Raw genomic sequence first — 21,519 nt, forward strand, 5'->3', positions numbered from 1 at the left:
ACTCCCAGCCATATTTTTTAGTCTTTTATTGTTTTAAAACATGGTCTCACTGAGTTGCGAAGGGCCTTGCTAAGTAGCTGAGGCTGTCCACGAACCGCAATCCTCCCGTCTCTGCCTCCCAAATGCTGGGAATTACAAGTGTGTGCCACCACACCCAGCTAATTTTTATTCTTTATTTTAAAACAGGGTCTCACTGAGTTGCAAAGGGCCTCACTAGAGGCTGGCTGTAAACACAAATCCACTTGTCTCTGCCTCCCAAATGCTGAGATTACAAGCATGCACCACCATGCCCAGCTCTGAATTGTATTTTTATAAGGGTATTATGTAGAACTGAATTGTATTTTTATAAGGGTATTATGTAGAACTATTAAATGTCAAATTTTTATTCAGTGTGTGTGTGTGTGTGTGCGCGCGCGCGCGCGCGCGTGCGCATCTACATACGTGCACACACTTAACTGGGGATTTAACTCAGGGGCATTCTACCTCTGAGCTATACCCCCAGCCCTTTTTTATTTTTTATTTTGAATGTTCTCACTAAATCGCAAAAGGCCTTGCTAAGTTGCTGAGGTTCCCTGTGAACCTGGGATCCTCCTGCTTCAGTCTTCCAAGTACTGGGATTACAGGCATATGCCACCATGCTGGCTCTCCCCATTTCTTGATTATATTAAGAGACCAATTCAAGACTGGGCATAATGGTACATGCCTGTATATCCCAGATATGTGGGAGTATCTTTTTAGCTCAAGAGTTCAAGACCAGCCTGGACAACCTAGTAAAACCTCATCTCAGAAGGAAAAATAAAAAAGAGGCTACTTTAGGTGATTGACCTATATAACATCTAGGTTTGTAGAAATAAACTCTATGATATTTGCACAATGATAAAGTCGCCTAAATGACAGGTTTCTCAGAACTTGTCTCTGTCATTAAGCAGCATGGGATGTCAATTATATATGGCAGTGACTTTCAATTTCATGAGGTGCAACACTTTTTAAAAAGTAACAAACAGCATGGTGGCACACACCTGTCATCTCAGTACTTAGGAGGCTGAGACAAGAGGATCACAGGTTCAATGCCAGCCTCAGGAACTTAGTGAGGGCCAGACCCTTTTTCGAATATTGGCTGGGAGTATACAGGTCAGAGATAGAATGCCCCTAGGTGTAATCCCCAGTAACACACACAAAGTAACAAATATCCAGGTGCAGTGGTACACCCCTATAATCCAAGTTACTGTGGAGGCTTAAGCAGTAGGATCACAAGTTCAAGGCTAGCCTCTGAAATATAGTGAGAACCTGTCTCAAAATAAAAAAGGGCTGGGGATGTAACTCAGTGGTAAAATGCCCCAATGCCCCCTCCAGAAGATTGAATTGCAGTTCTGTGTGTGTGTGTGTGTGTGTGTGTGTGTGTGCGCGCGTGCGCACACACACACGCAGGTATAATAGTAGGGATGGAACCCAGGGGAATTCTACCTACAAGCCACACCCCCAGTCCTATTTTATTTTTATTTTGAAACAGGATCTCACTATATTGCAGAGGGCCTCACCCCTGGATTCAATCCCTAGTGCCATAAAAAAAATTTTTTTTAAGTAGAAAATATAGTATAATGAATTTTTTCTTACACAAAATTAAATATGGACCGTGTAAACTTTTTGTGCAGTTAATTGAAAAATATAATGCTTCTAGTATAAAAAGTAATTAATGTACTTCATTATGTATACACCATGATCTGGAAGAATATAAGTAGCTTTTTCATAGAATTAAACAGAGTTGCTGGCTTTTTTTTTTTTTTTTTTAGTGGGATTCAACTTAGGAGCATTCTACCTCTGAGCTACCCTCCCAGCTCTATTTTATTTTTATTTTGAAACAGGGGCTTGCTAGGTTGATGAGAGTTTCACTACTTGCTGAGGCTGTCCTGGAACCTGCAGTCCTCCTGTCTCAGCCTCCAAGTACTGGGATTACAGATGTGTGCCACCACACCTGGCTAGATCCTGAATATTTTTAGAAAGTAGTTTATATATGTCTGTAGCAAGGTACACTTTCTGTTGTTGTTTTTATTACTTTCATTCCCTGCCTACATTTTCCCAGAAGTATTTAGGTTGACTAATCTGTGCTAGAGATCTTTGAACTTTTAACATGGAGAATAATTTTTTCTTCTATGAATTGTTCTTTCCATAACTAATTAAAATGGAATGTGGATTTCCCCCATTTTTATTTTTTGTTTTTTTAACTTGAACTTTCATGTTGCTAGTCTGGACATTAGAATTCAGTTAGGTAGTCAAAAAGGAAAAGGAAAAGGTCCACTTCATAAACACACACAAACCTTTTGAGTTTATATTCTTTAGGGCAAGTTAATTGTTTGCAAGAATGGGTTTTTGTCAGAAATTAGGCATTTATTTTATGGTTCCAGGAAATACTTTGATTCCCCCCAAAATATACAAACCTTGCTGGGTGTGGTGGTGCACACTTGTAATCCCAGTACTTGGGAGGCTGAGACAGGAGGATCACAGGTTTGTGGACAGCCTCAGCTACTTAGGCCCTCCGCAACTTAGACCCTGTTTCAAAATAAAGAATAGGCTGGGGGTGTAGCCCCTGGGTTCCATCCCCAGTACCACCCCCAAAAATATAAATACACACAATCTTTTTTGGATAGCATCAGAATGGTAAAATTTTTAATAATACTCCTTACAATGACTTGTCCTTTAACACCATAGCTGGGGATAAAGGACAACTTTATCGGTAACTCACTTTCCTACTGAAGCAACTGCAAGAAAATCATGCTCTTAGTAATCACTGATTGAGATTCCATTTGTGTGTTTGGAGAAGGTATAAGAGATAAGGGACAAACTTCCATAAAAAGAAATCGGGTAAGATTCAGGATGCTTAGTGCAGTGTAGGCTTCCTTTCTCAAGGAAGGTGTTGGAAAGCAGGACCATTTCTACCCATCTTTATAGTCCCAGTCTGACGACCAGTCAGCCAAACTTGATAAGTTTTTGAGTGATGAGGTTAAGAAAATCTTTGGTACATCTCACCAAGCACTTCACATTTGGAACATATTTGCCTTTATGTTTGCCTCCTGGGGTGGGGCAACCGTGAGGATTGTTTGCTGACCTTTTGTCTTGCCCAGCTACACCCTCTGCTCTCAGATATCCAGGCCCCTTTTCTTCTTTCCTTGTTCTTTCTTGTTCTCAGACTGCACAACAGGAAAGCAGACTGTTTACAAACAGTCTGAGCTGATGACTTCCTTTCTTGCTGATCAGATAGTTGCCAGAATGAAACCTTTCTTAGGGCTGAGAGTGGGTGTTTTGGAATGTAAATGGCCTCTTATTTTAAGAAAGATTGTTTTTATTCTGGAAGTTCAGTGTCTACCAAGATACACATCGTAATTGGAAAGTATGGGAACATAAACTGGACTCATTGGAAATTATTATATCAATGAAATGCCTACATATTGGCTTGTTAGTACTGGGAACGTTCTAAAACTAACATGACCAGCCAAGTAGAATGCCTATTTTGAGCCTGTTTCCTTTGGTTTTAGTTTTTATAGTTGAGATGCAGTCTAATGATGTGCCTTTAGCAATGATAGCAACCCCATTTGAGACATAGCTTGATAGGAAACATGAAACTAGCAAACTATAAGTTACTGTGAACTATATGGCGGATTTACTTCCTATGTTTGCATGACCAGGGTTCTATACTTTGGAATAAATAGTTTCATAAAAGGTATTTCGAATACTGTAGCTCTATTTGAGGTACGTAAGGGAAAATAGGGGAGCTCTACCAGGATTCTCCTGTAGATCTTACAGAACACTAACTATATATGACATTTGACCTAACATTTAATACTTACCATTTTTAAGCGCTAGGGTGTTCTTTTACAAGAGGGAAGTTGGATTACAGTTTCCTATATACTCAAAGATCCTTTGATTCTTTACTGTTGGCATCATGAAAGGTATAGCCTATAACCCCATAAGCCTTTAATTGGGAGAAAGAAAGAAAATGGGATGTTGCTGGTCATGGGGAGTGCACAGTCCTTCTCCTTCATGATCTTTAAAGGAAATTGCATTTGGGGATAAACAGGGCAGTTGCATGCCCTTTTTATTTTAGAGCACTTGGGTTTCTGTGGCATGCTTCAGATTTATGCATTCCATTCTCAATTTTTCCTCTCTGGGTTTATAAGTAAATAGAATGAGAGTGAGGTGAGGGTGAGGGGACAAAGTAGAAGATGGGGAAAGAAGATGAAATAGCTGTGCGTACTGCAGTGATTCTGGAGGTCAAGTAAACTTCCCATGTTTGATTCTGTTCCTTTCTCCTGTACAGCTAGTGGCTCTTTGCTCTCCTTGCCACATTTTACATGGAGATGGAGTCAGATTTGTGTGAGTTTTTCTATTTCATTCCCTTGAGATCATAAAAAACTACTCAGCTATATTTGTTCTGCTGTGAGAAAGATAACTAGAGGGCAGTTCAAAATATTTGCTTAATATTTTCTTGGAAATCATAAAAGAAATAGGGAGGATTTTAGACCTCTATGATATAAAAGTCACTGGGCTACACACATTTTTAAATTTCTCAGCCAGACATGGTGGCATGTGCTTGTAATCCCAGTACTTGGGAGGCTAATACAGGAGGATCTCAGGTTCGTGGCCAGCCTCAGCTACTTAGTGAGGCCTTTCAAAACTTAGTGAGACCGTGTTTCAAAATAAGGAATAAAAAATAGGTCTGGGGGTGTAGCTGGGAGATAGAATGCCCCTGGGTTCAATCCCTAGTACCACACACAAAAAAAAAAAAAAAATTCTGGTAGTTCTTGGTATTTCTTTTCTCACCTCTGTTATTTTCTATTTTCCAATGACAAGTATGATAGAAAAAGGCTAATAAATTTTATGATTAGGGAAAGTTTAAGTGAGTCATAGATTAGGATAGGAAGGACTTAAAAACCATTCATTGTATTGATTTCAAATGTTATTTTATTTCGTGTGTGTGTGGTCCCGGGGATTGAACCCAAGGCATTCTACATCCAAGTTACATCCCCAGCCCTATTTTATTATTTTATTTTGAAACAGGGCCTCACTAAGTTGCAGAGGACCTAAGTTGCTAAGGCTGGTCACAAATCTGTGATCCTCCTGTCTCAGCCTCCCTGTACTGGGATTACAAGCATGTGCCACCACACCCAGCTCTTGTTTTTTTTGTTTTTGTTTTGTTTTGTGTTGTGTTGTGTTGTGTTTAAACAGGATTCTCACTAGGTTGATGAGTTTCACTACTTACTGAGGTTGCCCTCAAACCTGCGATCCTCCTTTCTCAGCCTCCCAAGTACTGGAAATAGAGACATGCACCACCAGGCCCAGCTGGTTTCAAATATTTTCACCCAAGTTTTGTCCACATGAAATCTTCTACCAAGACCTTATATATATAATAAGTAAAAGTAATGATCATCACGTGACTCAGATCTACATTTTTTGATACACCAACCACATATATGAATGTCTGGCAGAACATTAAAAATTTGGGAGATTTCAGAAAATTTTTTCATCATTCAGGACTTTGAACATATTGCAGGATATCTCTGACTCGGGTCCACGAATGCTCCTATAAATTCCTATAATATTTTTTGGAGAACGTTATCACCAGTAAGAAGCACTGAGCTGTAATTTCTCCCCTGGTGATTTTATCCAGTTTCGAGGCTTTGTCTACTGTCCACATACCAGAGACTATCAGCCCTTTTATCTCCAACTCCAGCCTCTTCTTTCTGATCTCCAGAATTGTAGAAGTATCTGCCTGCTTCACATTTTCCCTTTGATGTCTAGTACTCATGCAAAACTAATATGTATTAAGTAAAGCACTTGGTTTCTTAACAGTCTTTTCTGTTTCAGTAAAAATTATTGCTATCCATCATTGAAATAAGAAAATATAAGTCTTAAATTTATCTTTCTCTGTCCATTTCTTTCAGCTCCACATCTAACCTATCCTCAAATTTTGCAGGGTTACCTTTAACAAAAATCCTCAGTGTCTCTATTCAATATTTTCAATATTGCCGATCTGGTTCAAAGCACTCTTTTCTTGCCTGCTGCTTGGTCTCTCTGCTTATATTCGTGCATTACCTATTTATTCTACACTCAGACGCTAGGATAATGTGGGGAGGGAGACTGGAGATTGAACTCAGGGGCGTTCTACCACTGTGTTCCATCTTCACCCCATTTTATTTTAAAACAGGGTCTTGCTATGTGCTCAGTACCAGCCTTGAACCTACAAATGCTCTTGTCTCAGCCTCCCAAGTCCTGGGATCACAGGCATGTACCATCAAGCCCACCTTAGCAAATGCATTCTTATCTTCAGGTGTTTTCTTGTTATTGATTTGGAGTGCTCTTCTTACCCCCATACCCCCATTACACTATTCCAACGTTTAATTATCTTGTTTCCATATTATTTTACTTTTTAATTTTCTTTCTTCCCCACTGGAATGCAAATTCTTTAAGAACTTAGATTTTTGTGTATTTTTTTTTTCAATCTTTTTAGGGACGTTGTATGTGTGTTTTGATGCTGGGTGTTAACCCAGAGCTTTATACATGCTACACACGCTACCCCTGAGTTAACATCCCAGCCCCTGCATTTTCTATCTTAGTCATTGCTCTTTCTCCATGGTCTAGTATAATAACTGGATGAATAAATGAGGCATAAGTCTACAGATTATTATGGAAGTACAGAGCATGGTCATTTATAGCCTAGATATGGAGTAGGGTTTGGGAGGTTGCTGATAGTATAGTAGTAAAAAAAAAAAAAAAAACCTTTATGAATACTTGGTTTTGAGCTAAATCTTTTATTAGCTAATTGTTCTGTGGCGCTAGAGATTGAACCCAGGACCTCAGTATGTCAGGCAAGTGCTCTGCGACTGCCCTAAGCGGAATCTTGAAGGAAGGGCAAGTGGGAGTTAGCAGCATGCCTGCGATGGAGGGCTTCTTGGAAGAGGAGCTGTGTAGTAGGTGCAGAGATCCTGAGGTCAGTGAGAGCACTTCACAGTTAAACAGACTAGAGCACAGGATAGGGTGAGGGACTTACAGATTTAGAAACCTAAGAGCCAAAAACTGAAGTTTCTTGCATGCGTGTTCAATCGAGACTATAGGGAGCTATCAAACATTTTTGTAATTTTTCAGAATAATCAGAATTGCAGCGTACGTCTTTCTCTCCCTCCCTCCTCCCCTCATATTCCCTTCCTCCCTTCAACTGGGGATTGAACCAAGCACCTCAATACATGCCAGCCCAGGAATCTACCACAGAGCTATCACCAATTTAGGAATCCAGCTGGTGTGTGTGTGTGTGTGTGTGTGTGTGTGTGTGTGTGTGTGTGTGTGTGTGTTAGTTACTAGGGACTGAACCCAGAGGGTCTCTACCCGAGCCACACCTCCAGCTCCCTTTTGTTGTTTGTTTGTGCTACTCAGGATCGACCCCAGGGATACCCTGCCTCCAAGCCATACCCCCGACCCTATTTTATTTCTTACTTGGAAACAGAGTCTTGCTAAGCAGTTGAGGCCTGTGATCCTCCTCTCTCGGCCCCCCCAAGTACTGGGATCACAGGCTCCCAAGGTGGATTACACCACAACTGGCAAAATTGCAGCTTTCTAAAGATTATTCAGGCAAGAGGGTTCAGGTTTTCTTGGAAATTTCCATGAGACTTTTTCTTTTTTAGACATCTACTTGTTAAGGCTTTATTTTGGGCTCTCATTATATTATGCTCACTTTCATTTCTAGTGGGAGAGAGATTGTTTTGATACAGCATTTACCAAGATTCCTTAACACTATAGTGTTCTGGGGGACCTTAAATTGCTTTTGTTTATGTGAGTTATATGGATATTTTCTATACTAAAAATTAAGCTGAGAAATTCTAAAATATTTATTACTTCATTTTAAAACACATAAAATAAATCCATTACATGTTAGCATAAACAAAACATTTCGATGGAAAGTAAATAATTTTATAAAACAAAAATAATTAGTGAAAAGAATGCTATTGTTTTATATATTTGCCCATTTCATTAATGCAGATCTTTCAGCTGCTGACTCATTTAACCATATTAAAAAATCATACTCAGCCAGGCGTGGTGGCTCACACTTTTAATCCCAGCATTTGGGAGGCTGAGACAGGAGGATCATGTTTCATGGACAGCCTTAGCTACTTAGTGAGGCCCTTTGCAACTCAGTGAGACCCTGTTTAAAATAAAAACTGGGGCTGGGGATGTAGATCGGAAGTAGAATCCCCCTGAGTTACATCCCCAGTACTGCAAAAAAAAAAAAAAGTTCATACTTATTAACATTACTTAAAGTCACATCAAAGAAATGTACTTAAGGATTGGAAACCACGTGTGGTGGCATACTTCTGTAATCCAAGTATTTGGTAGGCTGAGACAGGAGGATCACAGGTTCAAGACCAGCTGCTGCAGCGGAAGTGGTGAAACCTTTGGGAGGAGGAGCCTAGTGGTACAAAGTTAGAACCCTGGAGATATGCCCTTGAATGCGATATTGGAACCCTGGTCCCTTCTGTCTCTCTTTGCTTCCTGTCTTCCGTGGAGTGAGCAACTTTGTCCCCACCTCATGTCCTTCACCACAGTGATCCTCCTCACCACAGGCCCAAAAGCAGCAGAGCCAACTGACATGGACATTTAAAATTGTAAGCCAGGGCCAGGCGTGGTGGCGCACGCTTGTAATCCCCATGCTTGGGAGGCAGAGACAGGAGGATCGCTCCGGTTCGAAGCCAGCAGCGCTGGCTTAAGAGACCCTGTTTCCAAATAAAAATATAAATAGGTCTGGGAGTGTAGCCCGGAGGTAGAAGGGCTTCCAGGAACCCCAGTACCACCAAAAATCAAAATTAAAATTGTACTTCCTTCCTTTTAAGTTTATATTTTGTCATAGCAACACAAAGCTGACTGGCACATACTTCATCATGTAGCATAAGAGTTTTATGTGTACTTCCTATTTTGTTGAACCAAATATTAAAAAGGTATTCTAAGCAGGGCATGGTGGCGCACGCTTGTAATCCCCGTGCTTGGGAGGCTGAGACAGGAGGATCGCACAGGTTCGAAGCCAGCCTCAGCTGGCTTAAGAGACCCCGTTTCCAAATACAATATAAAAAATAGGTCTGGGAGTGTAGCCTGGAGGTAGAAGGTCCTGGGTTCCATCCCCAGTATCACCAAAAAAAAAAAAAAAAGTATTCTAAAAGTCAGTATTTAATAAGATTAACCAGTCATCAAAATGGTTTCATCAGAGACATTATTAAGTAAAACTTGAGGGTTTTTTTTTTTCATGAAAAAATGAATTTTATTTTTTTGTTCTTTCACTCATGAGTGTATGATGGGGAGGATACAATGACCACTAGCACGTTTGAGTGCCTCTGCCTTGATTTGATCAGTTTTACCCTATCTGTGTAAATGTCAGCGTAGTGAAAAGACAAAATACCTTGTTAGTACTATTATGACAGTGGTTTGACCTCATGAACTTCCTCAAAAGGGTGTTGGGGAACCCCATCCACCTACAAACCACACTAAAGTCACTATTTTGGTACCAGGCCATGTGAAATCTTATATTGTGCTGGTGGCAAAGGGCATTGGTATAACCACTTAGATATTTGAAGATAAGCGCACCCTGTGACTCAGCACTGTCTATTCCACACAAATACATTCACTAGACATTATGAAAATGTATATAGCAGCATTAGTCATATTAGTTTCAAGTTGGAAACAATTCAGATATTGACTAACAACAACATGGATAAATCTCACAACTATAAAACTATAACTTTGGGGTTTTTTTTTGCTGGGAATGGAGCCCCAGCCCTTGTGCATGCTAGGCCAGCTTTCAAGCACTGAGCTGCATCCTAAGTAATGATAATTTGGAGTAAATGAAGTCAGATATAAAGAAATACATATTTATAAGCTGGGCGTGGTGGCGCACGCTTGTAATCCCAGCATTCTGGAGGCTGAGGCAAGAGAATCGTGATTTGCAGACAGCCTCAGCTACTTAGTGAGGCCCTTTGCAACTCAGTGAGACCCTATTTCAAAATAAAGAATAAAAAATAGGGCCGGGAGTGTAGCTCGGAGGTCGAATGCCCCTAGGTTCCATCCCCAGACCCGTAAAAAAATACATATATATTTATATGATTGCATTTATATAAAGTCAGAAACAGAAAAGTAATATGAAGTTTTGATGATCAGGTTACCAGCTACCTTGGGGATGAAAAAGAAATTTTATGATTTTCTAGGATGTGGTTACTATTCTGTCTTGTGATCTGAACTATAGACCCATAGGCATTCACTTAGTGATGAATCAATGATCTGTATATTTTATGTATGTGTGTGATCTGTCTCAATGGAATTGAATTTTAACATGTTTAGAAATTGAAATTTGCCCGGTGTGGTGGCGCATGCTTGTAATCCCTGCACTTGGGAGGCGGAGACAGGAGGATCACACAGGTTTGAAGCCAGCCTCGCTGGCTTAAGAGACCTTGTTTCCAAATAAAATATAAAATAGGTCTGGGAGTGTAGCCGGGAGGTAGAAGGACCCTGGGTTCCATCCCCAGTACCATCCAAAAAAAAAAAAAAAAAAAAAAAGACCATATCTGATTCCACCTGACACAGTCATTTCAATGTCCCACATTTTCATGTTTCCTTTCTGACCTCTGTGTGTATGACAGTGAGCTTCTCATCAACTCCACCTGTTTACCAAGAGAAGATGTGGGGCGTTTTCTTAAAAGAAAACAGACAATAATGTTGACTTGTGATTTTTATGTCAAACTTGATTATTTATGGAGCGGAGAAGAGAGAAACTCTATGGAGGCCTCATGAGAGAAACCTTTGTGCATTGAATCAAGGAGCAGAACTGTAGAAATGGCTTGGCGGCAGCAGACTTTTAAGTCCCCGATGTCTATCCCAGAGCCAGACTCCAGGAGTAAGGAGACAAATCCTTGTTCCAGGCACATGATGTCTTTCGGGTGGGGTCAGAAACCCTGCTTGTGCAGGTCTTGTTGAGCTGTCCTGCCCCTCACGTACATGAAGATGCCCAGTGGAATAAAGAGGAGCCCAGCACGAAGCCCTCAACGCCAGCCAGCATCTCACTTCTGACAGACCCAGACTGTGCCTTCCACCCCACGGTGACGAGACTGTCCAGGCTGGGCGCACCACATAGCGGGCGCAGATGTCTCTCAGCTGAGGGGTCATTTCCAGCATCACCAGGCTCTGACCCATCTCCTTTATGGGTCAGGTTGGTGGCCACGGCCCCATCTGTTTTCTCCTGTCCATTCAGGAACTGTCAGATTTCAATGTTGCCTGAGTAGGAATCTGTCAGCTGGCATACCAGAATGTCCTTGTGCTGCAGGGTTCCCTTTTTGGAGGGTGACACGGGCACTTTAGGTGGGACTCTGCACTTAAGGTTAAACCCTTCTCAGGCTTAAAGTTGTGTCTGCACATGGTGTCCACACATGGTGTCCACAGTGGTCCCTGCAGGCTGCTCCCCTGCAATGCTGCTTCATTGTGTTTTTAATTTACAGCAATGACAGTGTATCTTGCTTTGTTTCCTTCTGTTTTAAAATTCTAGCCGGGCGTGGTGGCGCATGCTTGTAATCCCAGCATTCGGGAGGCTAAGACCTGGAGGATTGCAGTTTGCAGACAGCCTCAGCTACTTAGTGAGGCCCTCTGCAACTCAGTGAGACCTGGTTTCAAAATAAAGAGTAAAAAATAGGGCAGGGGGTGTAGCTCAGAGGTCAAATTCCCCTGGGTTCTATCCCCAGACTGGGGTGGGGGGGATCTATTTGTTGCCTTTACTTGCTGCAAAGTGGTCTTTGTAGCATGTGTCTGCTGTATATTACTTACTCATTCTCCTAGGAGTAATGAAGCCTTAGGTTGTCTTAGGTTGTCCTCAATTTAATCTATACCCAAAGAAATTGCCCTGGGTTCAATCCCCAGCATGGGGGGTGGGAAGGAAATGCTTCAGTAGTCTTGCTTATATATACACTCTAGTAGATGTGTTAAAATTTTTCCAAAATATATATCCTAGGTATACATTTGGATGTATACATTTGGGTGTATATGGTACTGAGGATTGAACCCAGGGACATTCTACCCCTGCACTCCACCCCAGCCCCTCTCCTTTCCTTTCCTTTCCTTTCCTTTCCTTTCATTTTCTTTCTCTTCTTTGAAACATGGTCTTGCTAAATTGCTGAGGCTGGCCTAAAACCTGCAATCTTCCTGTTTAAGCCTCCCAAGTACTGGGGTTATGGGGTGCACTACCACTCCCAGCTGTATGTTCTTAGTAAGTTCTCTAGAATAGCACCCAAGGTTATACTCTGCCAGCATTTCCTGCAGACTTCTATTCCCTGTGAATCAGTGAATTTCTGTTTTGCAACATAGTGGCCCAGGTGTTGGCTGGCTGCCTTCTCACCAGGGCTTGAAGTTCCCTGCCAGACTCTTCCTTTACTCTAAGAATTCACTTCTTTGCAGTGTAGGACTGAAACTCCCATTTTCTCTTTCCTTCCCCCACCTCTGCCTGGAGCATTCTACCTCCAGGCTACATCCCCAGCCCTTCTTATTTTTTTTTTATTTATGTCTTTGTTTGTTTGTTGTTACTGGGGGTTGAACCCAGAAGCATTCTGCCTTTGAGCTACACCCTCAGCCTGATTTTATTTTTATTTGAATATGGGGTCTCCTTAAATTAATGAGAGTCTCACTGTTTGCTGAAGCTATCCTTGAACCTGTGGTCCTCCTGTCTCAGCCTCCCATGTAGTGTTTACAGGCTGTACCACCATGCCCAACCCCAGCTCATTTTATTTTCCAATACTGAAGCAGGTTCTTACTACATAGCTGAGGCTGGTCTTGAGCTTGTGATCCTCCTATCTCTGCCTCCCAAGTACTGGGATTACAAGGTGTGTGCCACCATGCCCAGCTTAAAGCAGGCATTTTCTCTTTTAAGTCTATGCTCAGAACTGCCTTTATTTTTATGAGAATGAATGGTCCTCACATAGGTTTAATTGCTCTTGGATTATTAGTTCTGACATGTGTATAAATGTGAAAAGCAAAGCAAAATATGTAATAGCTTTCTGTGGCTTGTGTTTTCTTTGTAGCCTTCAAGCAAAATAAATCTACCTGAGAAGAACTTCTTTGATGTGCCTGCATTCTTAACTGTCTCAGGACAACTTCATCTAGAAGTGATGTCAGGGTACAGAGTTTTCTTTTCTCTTTCACATATACTGATTATGGTCTAGATGAGAAGCAAATATTGCTTCTCTTCCTAGTACTCAAGCTTAAAAATTAAAATTAGCACTTATAGCCTACTTGAATTTATGAAGAATGTATATATTTCTTGGTTTAATTTTTATTTATTTTTTATGGTGCTGGGGACTGAACCCAGAGGCATTCTACTTTCAAGCTACATCCCCAACCTGATTTTTTTTAATTTTTTATTTGGAAACAGGATTTTACTAGGTTACTGAGGGCCGCACTAAAGTTGCTAAGGCTGCCTTGTACCTGTGATACTCCTGTTTCAGCCTCCCAAATACTGGAATTATAGGTATGTGTCACCTTGCTTGGCCACCAAGAGTGTATTTAGACTGACAATTGGAAAATATCCAGTTTTCTTACTACTCCAGTTATATTAGTCTAGACGACTACTGTTTTTAGTTGTGTGTGTGTTTTTTTTTTTTTTTTTTTTTTTTTTTTCAAAAAAACACACTGAAAATGTGATGTCTCAGCCTCCCAAGTACTAGGATACAGGTATTTGCCAACATGCCTAGCTGAATCAAATTTTTAACATAATTATTCTTGCTTAAATCCTAACCATGTAACCAAAATTTAAATAAAATTAAAAACAGGCTGGGCTGGGTACAGTGGCACACTACTATAATCCCAGTATTTAGGAGACTGAAATTTGAGGATTGCAGGTTTAAGGCCAGACGTTGCAACTTAGTAGGCCCTCAGAAATTTTGTGAAACCCTGTTTCAAAATAAAAAATAAAATAGGACTGGGTATATAGTTTGAAGATAGAATGCCCTTGTTTCAATTTCCAGCCCCTTCAACCCTCCACCCCAAATTGGGCTTAGTGGTGCACACCTATGATCCCAAACCAGGTGTGGTAACATATGCCTATAATCCCAGCACTCAGAAGGCTGAGACAGAAGGTGCACAGGTTTGAAGCCAGTATATGATAACTTAGACTAGATTTCAGAATAAAAAATGCTTGAACAGAGTTGGGCATAGTGGTGCGCCCCTGTAATCATAGTGTGTGGGAGGCTGAGACAAGAGGATTACAGGTTTGAGGATAGCCTCAGTAGTGTAGCAAGGCTCTCAGCAACTGAGAGAGACCCTGTTTCAGAATAAAAACATAAAAATAAAGCTGGGGTGTAGCTTGGAGGCAGAATGCCCTTAGGTTTGATCCACAAAAAATGAGTAAGTAAAAAGCTGAGAGCATGGTGACGCATGCTTGTAATCCCAGCATTTGGGAGGCCAAGACAGGGAGGATCGTGGTTCACGGACAGCCTCATCTACTTAGTGAGGCCCTTTGTAACTCAGTGAGACTCTGTTTTAAAATGAAGGATGGAAAATAGGGCTTGGGGTGTAGCTCTGAAGTAGAATGCCCCTGGTTCCATCCTCATTACCACAAAAAATTAATTAAAAATGTAAAAAGAGGGGGCTGGAAGGTCTATAGATCAGAAGTAAAATGCCCTAGTTTCAATCCTACCCCCAAAAAAATTTTAAGTAAATTAATCACACATATGAAAGTCAAAGGTAGTATATAGTTTATACCTGAACCAAATGTTAGCTGGTTCCACTTTTTTGTGTGTGGTACTAGGGATTGAATCAAGGGCATTCTACCTCTAAGCTATACACCCAGCCCTGTTTCATTTTTTATTTGAAAATAGGGTCTCGCTAAGTTGCTGAGAGCCTCGCTAAGTTGCCAAGATTGGCCTCAAATCTGCAATTCTCTTGTCTGAGCCTCTCAAGTACTAGGATAACAGATGTGTACCATCATGCCCAGCTAACCTAGTGGTTAGCTGTCCTCTGTCTCAGCCTTCTGAGTGCTGGGATTATAGGCATATGTTACCACACCTGGTTTGGGTATCATAGGTGTGCACCACTAAACCCATTTTTGGGGGGGAGGGGTGAAGGAGGCTGGAAATTGAAACAAGGGCATTCTATTTCCAAACTATATACCCAGCCCTATTTTATTTTTTATTTTGAAACAGGGTTTCACAAAGTTTCTGAGGGCCTACTAAGTTGCAACGTCTGGCCCTAAACCTGCAATCCTCAAATTTCAGTCTCCCAAGTACTGGGATTATAGGAGTGTGCCACTGCACCCAGCCCAGCCTGTTTTAAATTTTATTTAAATTTTGGTTACATGGTTAGGATTTAAGCAAGAATAATTATGTTAAGAAAGGTTGACTGGAACAGATGGAAGAAAATTTTTTTCTTTTTTCAATGAGTGGTTTACATAAGGAAAACTTATCCTTTGAAATAGTTTGATTGGGGAAGGGCTAAATGAGTGATGTTTGCATGTATGCCTCTACCATCTTCTACCCCATTAAGGTGTGTGACTACAGTGCACCAATAAAATATTTTTTAAAAAAGAGCTGGGTAGCCGGGCGTGGTGGCTCACGCTTGTAATCCCCGCGCTTGGGAGGCAGAGACAGGAGGATCGCGCAGGTTCGAAGCCAGCCGCGCGCGCTGGCTTAGAAGACCCTGTTTCCAAATGAAAATGTAAAAATAGGTCTGGGAGTGTAGCCCGGAGGTAGAAGGGCTTCCAGGAACCCCAGTACCACCAAAAAAAAAAAAAAAAAAGAGCTGGGTATCATGGTGCATGCATGTAATCCCAACATTTGGGAGGCTGAGACTGGAGGATCGTGGTTCCCAGACAACCTCAGCTACTTAGTGAGGCCCTTGGCAACTCAGTGAGACTGTTTCAAAATAAAATAAAAAATAGGGCTGGGGGTGTAGCTCAGAGGTAGAATGCCCCTGGATTCCATCTCCAGTACCGGGGCGGGGGGGGGGGCCTTTTCAGAAAAACAGCCTTTGTGAAAAGATGGGAATCTTTAGATGTTGCCCATTGATTTTGAGACACACAAGTGGGAAAACAAGGTGAATGTAGTAGAGTGGACTGGACTTGTGTTTATTTCTGAGCATACTCGGCTGGCAGGATGGAAGGCCAACGGTGGAATACGTTGATCTTTAAAACAGCATATGCTTCACTCAGGTTGTCTTTTGGTTTACCTTTGACACAGAAAGATGCTATTTGATAATTCTAAGTAATTAGCAGTGTTGTGGGAATGCCATGCAGGAAAACTGTCATCATAATCCCCCTGTCGGGCTAGGGTTTGCAGAGCTGGCTTAGGTAAAGGAGTGTTGGGCGTGTCATGGAAAGTCCCTTATGCCTGTCAAAGTCTGATTTTTAAAAACTAAAGCCACCACTCATACAAATATAAGCTAGCATGTATCGAAAACTTCAATTCATTAATTACTGAGGAACCAAGTGAAATAGGCTGTTTCAGTGAGCATCTGTGGAGCTCTATCTTCCCATGTTGTTTAAAAACTCAGTGGATAAGATTTCTAGGTCAGTTACAAACTGATTGATATCCTGCTGGCTGATAAACCTAACCTTTAGGATCATCCCTTCTACCTGAAAGAAATTATTTGCAACTCTACCGGACAAAAACCTACAAGTTAACATGTAACTTCACCTAATCTGGGATATTTAGTTTAATAGTAAATAGAATAATGGAACAAGCACATCCCCCTAAGTAATTAAATAACCTTTAAGTGGCTATGGGTCTGCATATTGCATTGAGAATGTCACTCCTTAGGGCTGCCCACCTTATATCCAAGGTTTAGGTAACCTTTCTTAACAGCCTTTCATTTCTTAATAATGGTAGAGGCAAGAGATATCCCCCCAGAAGTATCATATGGGAAAGGTATAGATGTGCCAAACATTTATTTCAATGTTTTAATTCCACTAATGTATTAAACATTCCTCTTTCCTAGTAAAGTGCAGTGAACCACAAAAAAAAAAGTGTACAGTGAAACTTGACAGAGGATTAAATTGGTGAAATTGGGTTTTATATTTATAATGTGTTATGAAGTGTTTCTAATAAAGTCAGTCAAGTGTTCCTAGTTTAATATGCACGGTTCTGGTACTATTAATATACAGTACATCATGTTTCTGATTAATGGATGATTTAATCTCTAGAAGAAAATGTTAGTCCTCTTTCCCTCAGCTTTGTTTTTTACTTAATTTTATTTAAAAGACTTTTAAAATGGCATAAATGGTAGTTAAATTTAGAAGGTTAGCATTTTCCAAAAGGACATCTATGCTACTTTAATCGGTTTATGGCTCCATTTAATTTTTTAAGTATTTTATTTTGGAATAATTTTTAGATATATAGAAAAGTTACAAAAATAATCACATTTTGTAATACCCCTACTCTTCTTCTCCATTGTTAACGTCTTCCATTACAATAATAAATCTGTCAGAACTAAAAATCCAGGGTTAATACATTACTGTTAGCTAAATTCCAGACTTTATTTGGATTTCACCAGTCTTTCTATTAATATCTTCCTTCTTTTTCCTGGATTCAGTTCAGGGAACCACATAAAACTTAGCTGTCACGTTTCCCAAGTCTCTTCTAGTCTGTGACAGTTTCTCAGTCTTTCTTTTTTCTTCATGACCTGTTTTCTATACACTAATCCGGGCTTCTCTGATGTTTTCTCATAATTGGACTGGAGTTATATGAACTTTTTGAGACTAGACAGAGGCAAAGTGCTTTCCATGTCACATCATATCAGGGAGGATGTGACATCCATATAATGATGTTAACCTGCAGCACTCGGATAGAGTAGTGTGTGTCAAATTTCTCCTGACAGTGGACTATTTTTTCTACTTTCTTCTTTGGAAATAAGTCAGTAAGGCCAGTCTACTTTCACCGGGGATGAAGATTTGGAAGTGGAAGGTGGAATTAATCACCACTTTATACTATACTATATATAGTGTTTGAAATTCTGTATGGAAGATCGGTTCTATTTTCACCTTTAGTTAGCCAATGACATCAGAATGGACTCACATACATTTATTTTCTACTTTGGATTATCATATAATACTGTGCTGTTTGCCTTTTTGCTTGAATCACTTTAGTTCTCATTATGGAAAACTCATGCAGGTCAACTCTTGTGTGTCTTTGACATGCCTCATCCTGGCCCTGCTTCCTTCTGCTCTGGTACTACAGGATGTCCGGGTCTGTTTTTGTTTTTGTATTTGTTTTCTACCTTTATGATTACTTTCCTTCATTTCTTTCCTTTCCCTACTCTCTCCCCTTTTCTCATCGACACATCATTATCATTCTAAGTCCCTAGTTCACAAGAGAGTTCCTTTTTAGTATTGCAAATTCTTTGCATTTTGTCAAATATGTAGTGACACATGCATCCACCATGATTCTGCCATACAGTCCACAGAATTAAGGTGTGCAAATTTAGTAGGTTTTAGTATGTTATTTGTAGTTGTTCAGTCACCATAGTAATCTTAGAGTATTTTCACCACTGGATAAAGAATAGTTTCACTTGCTTAAAAGTCATTTCTGCTCTACCTCATCGTCCCTCTCTCCTAACCCCTTATATCTTTTTTAGTTTCCCCACAGTATTGCCTTTTCTACAGTGTCATATCGTTGGAATCATACAGCATGTAGCCTTTGCAAATTGGCTTCTCTTCACAGTAACATGCATTTCAAGTTCCTCCTTGTCTTTTAATGGCTTGGTAGTTCTATTTTTCTTTTGTTTTGTTTTTGGTAATGGAAATTGAGCCCATGGGCTGTCTATGCCTTAGCTATTATACCTCTACACCTTTTTATTTTTTGTTTTAAAACAGAGCTAAGTTGCTGAGAGTCTTACTAAGTTCATGAGGCTGGCCTTGAACCTGTGATTCTTCTGTCTCAGCCTCCCAAGTACTGAGATTACATGAATGTGCCACCATGCTTGGGCTTGCGTTTTTGTTTGTTTTTTTTTTTGGAGGGGGGAATAATATTCTATTGTCCATATGTAACACAGTTTTATCCACTTACCCACTGAAGGACATCTTTATTGTTTCCAGGTTGTGTTGTGTGTGTGTGTGTGTGTGTGTGTGTGTGTGTGTGTGTGTGTGTGTTACTGCGAATTAAACCCAGAGGAATTCTACCTCCAAACTATACACCCAGGCCAATTTTATTTTTTATTTGGAAACAGAGTCTTACTAGGTTGCTTAGAGCCTTACTAAATTGAGTCTAATAGAGTCTGTCCTCCAGCCTGTGATCGTCCTGTCTTGGCCTCCCACGTAGTATTATTACTAGCATGCTCCACCATGCCCGGCTTGTTGCCAAATTTGAGCCGTTATTCTAGGCTTATTTTATGTACCCTGACCCTACCGTTCTCCACAGAGCCCTGTTTTCTTTTATCGGTAGATGGATAGAAAGCAAGATTTCCTCACTGGATATACTTACTACTGCTGGGATTGGTTGCAGAGTGGGAATAGGGCCCGTATTGTTTCTATTCCCTCTCAGTGGGTTGAGCTATAAGTGCATTTTAACTAGACATTTAATGTTTTAATCGTATTCTTTCTAAATATTAGTAAGAAATTCATTCCGAGAGTCAGAAATGCTCTAAGTTACAAAGTGTAATAAAATATCCTATTTATTATTAGTTAATGCCAAAATTAGAACCCTATCCTATTAAAAGTACATTGTACTTTAAATAATTTTTATTATTATCGATGGTGGTTTGTTTTCTGTTTGTACTAAGTCATGACAGGCATATTTCAAGTTAAAACTGGTGCTCTCCTCTTGACCATGTTTTTGAAAGGGTAGATTTGTGCATTCTTTCTGAAGGAATACTTTTTCACCCAAAAGTTTATTCCCAGGATTTTTTCTTAAATGATCTGAAAACTTTAAGGATGAACATTTTGTTACATGGGTGTATCTTTTTTTTTTTTTTTTTTTTTTTTTTTTTTTTTTTTTTTTTTGCCCTACTGGGAATGCAACCCAGGAACATTCTACCTCTGAGCTACATCCCCAGCCCTATTTTTTAGTCCTTTTATTTTTTGAAACAGTCTCACTGAGTTGCAAAGAGCCTCGCTAAGTAGCTGAGGCTGCACCAGGCTGTCCACAAACTGCGTTTCCAGTCTCCACCTCCCAAATGCTGGGATTACAAGCGTGCACCGCTGCCCCCCCAGCTGGGTGTATCATATTTTGTTTGCTCCATTCATCAAATAATGGACATTTGGGTTGTTTCTGCTTTTTTGTTTCCATGAGTAACGTGGCTGAAGTCGGATCTTTTTATGTAGATGTGTGTGTGTGTGTGTGTGTGTGTGTGTGTGTGTGTGTTTTGGTAAGTACCTACGAGGGAATTCATATTTTTAACTGTGTGTGGAACTGCTGTACTGTTTCTACAGTGGCTGTCCTCATTTTACAATCTTTCCAGCAATGCATAAAGCTTCCAGTTTCTCCACATCGTTGACAATACTTAAAATTGTCTGTCTTTATTACAGCCATTCTAGGTATACTGTGTGTGGGGTTTGTTGTTGTGTTTTGTTTTGTTGTGTTGCAGTACTTAGGATGAAACTCAGGGGTGTTCTACCTCCCAGTTACACTAGCAGCCCTATTTTTTTATTCTTTATTTTGAAACAGGGTTTCACTAAGTTGCAAAGGGCCTCACTAAGTAGCTGAGGCTGGCAGTGAGCTGCAGTCCTTCTGTCTCAGCGCCCCAAATGCTGGAATATGAAGTGTGTGCCACCACACCTGACTATACTGTGGTTTTGATTTGCATTTCTCTAATGACTAATGATGTTAAGCATCTTTTTGTGTGCCTATTAGTCATTTATAGTTAGAATTGAAGAACTGTCTCTATAAATCCTTGGTTCATTTTAAAACTTTGGTTATCTTAATGAGAGTTCTTTGTATATTATAGGTAGAATTCCTTTTCCAGATAGATGATTTGTAAATATTTTTCCCATTCTGTGAGTTACCTTTTTATTTTCTTGAGGGTGGCAGACTCAAATTTTTATTTTCATGTTTCTGGCTTTTAGAAGCACCTAGTAGGCACAGCCCTACTGCTTGTCACTGACATACATGACCTGGAAATACATACTGTATTTTTTTTTTCAGTAGTCAAAGAATGTTTCAAGTTTATTTGGACTATAACCATAACAACAGTGTGTAGGAGTTTGGAAAGCAATTTATTTTATTTATTTTTTTAATTAATTTATTTTTTAAATTGGTGCATTGTAGTCATATATCAATCACATTGGAGTACAAGACTTGAGAGGATATACAAGTACACATCATCCAATTAGCCCTCCTCCAGCCCCCATCCCATTCCCTCCCCCTCCCTCCATCCCACGCTTCTTTGGTGATTTACTTTGATACATTTGTTTATGTACCTCCTGCGTTTTAAAGAGGCTCCGTCCTCCAGTATTACATACCCTCTGATTGGTCACTTTAGTTGCTTCACTATAGGGCCCCTTCTATAGCTCAACCTCTTCCTGTTGCC

General features: G+C 40.2%; 1 protein-coding gene across 10 annotated transcripts in view; it reads left to right on the plus strand.

Annotated features, from left to right (window-relative positions):
* Positions 1-21,519, plus strand: part of NARS2 (asparaginyl-tRNA synthetase 2, mitochondrial) — a gene marked incomplete at both ends in the record, with an annotated part of 127,456 nt that overhangs the window by 32,826 nt on the left and 73,111 nt on the right. For 9 of the 10 annotated variants that reach the window (XM_080703316.1, XM_080703318.1, XM_080703322.1 and 6 more), the window contains one exon: positions 13,089-13,183. The exons of the other annotated variant lie outside the window; for it this stretch is intronic. In XM_080703316.1, the coding sequence (XP_080559442.1) occupies positions 13,089-13,183 (95 nt within the window). The remainder of the gene's footprint in view (positions 1-13,088; positions 13,184-21,519) is intronic. 10 annotated transcript variants of the gene reach the window in all.

This window comes from Muscardinus avellanarius (genome assembly GCF_963383645.1).
Source record: "Muscardinus avellanarius genome assembly, chromosome: 1".
NCBI classification, from domain to species: Eukaryota; Metazoa; Chordata; class Mammalia; order Rodentia; family Gliridae; genus Muscardinus; species Muscardinus avellanarius.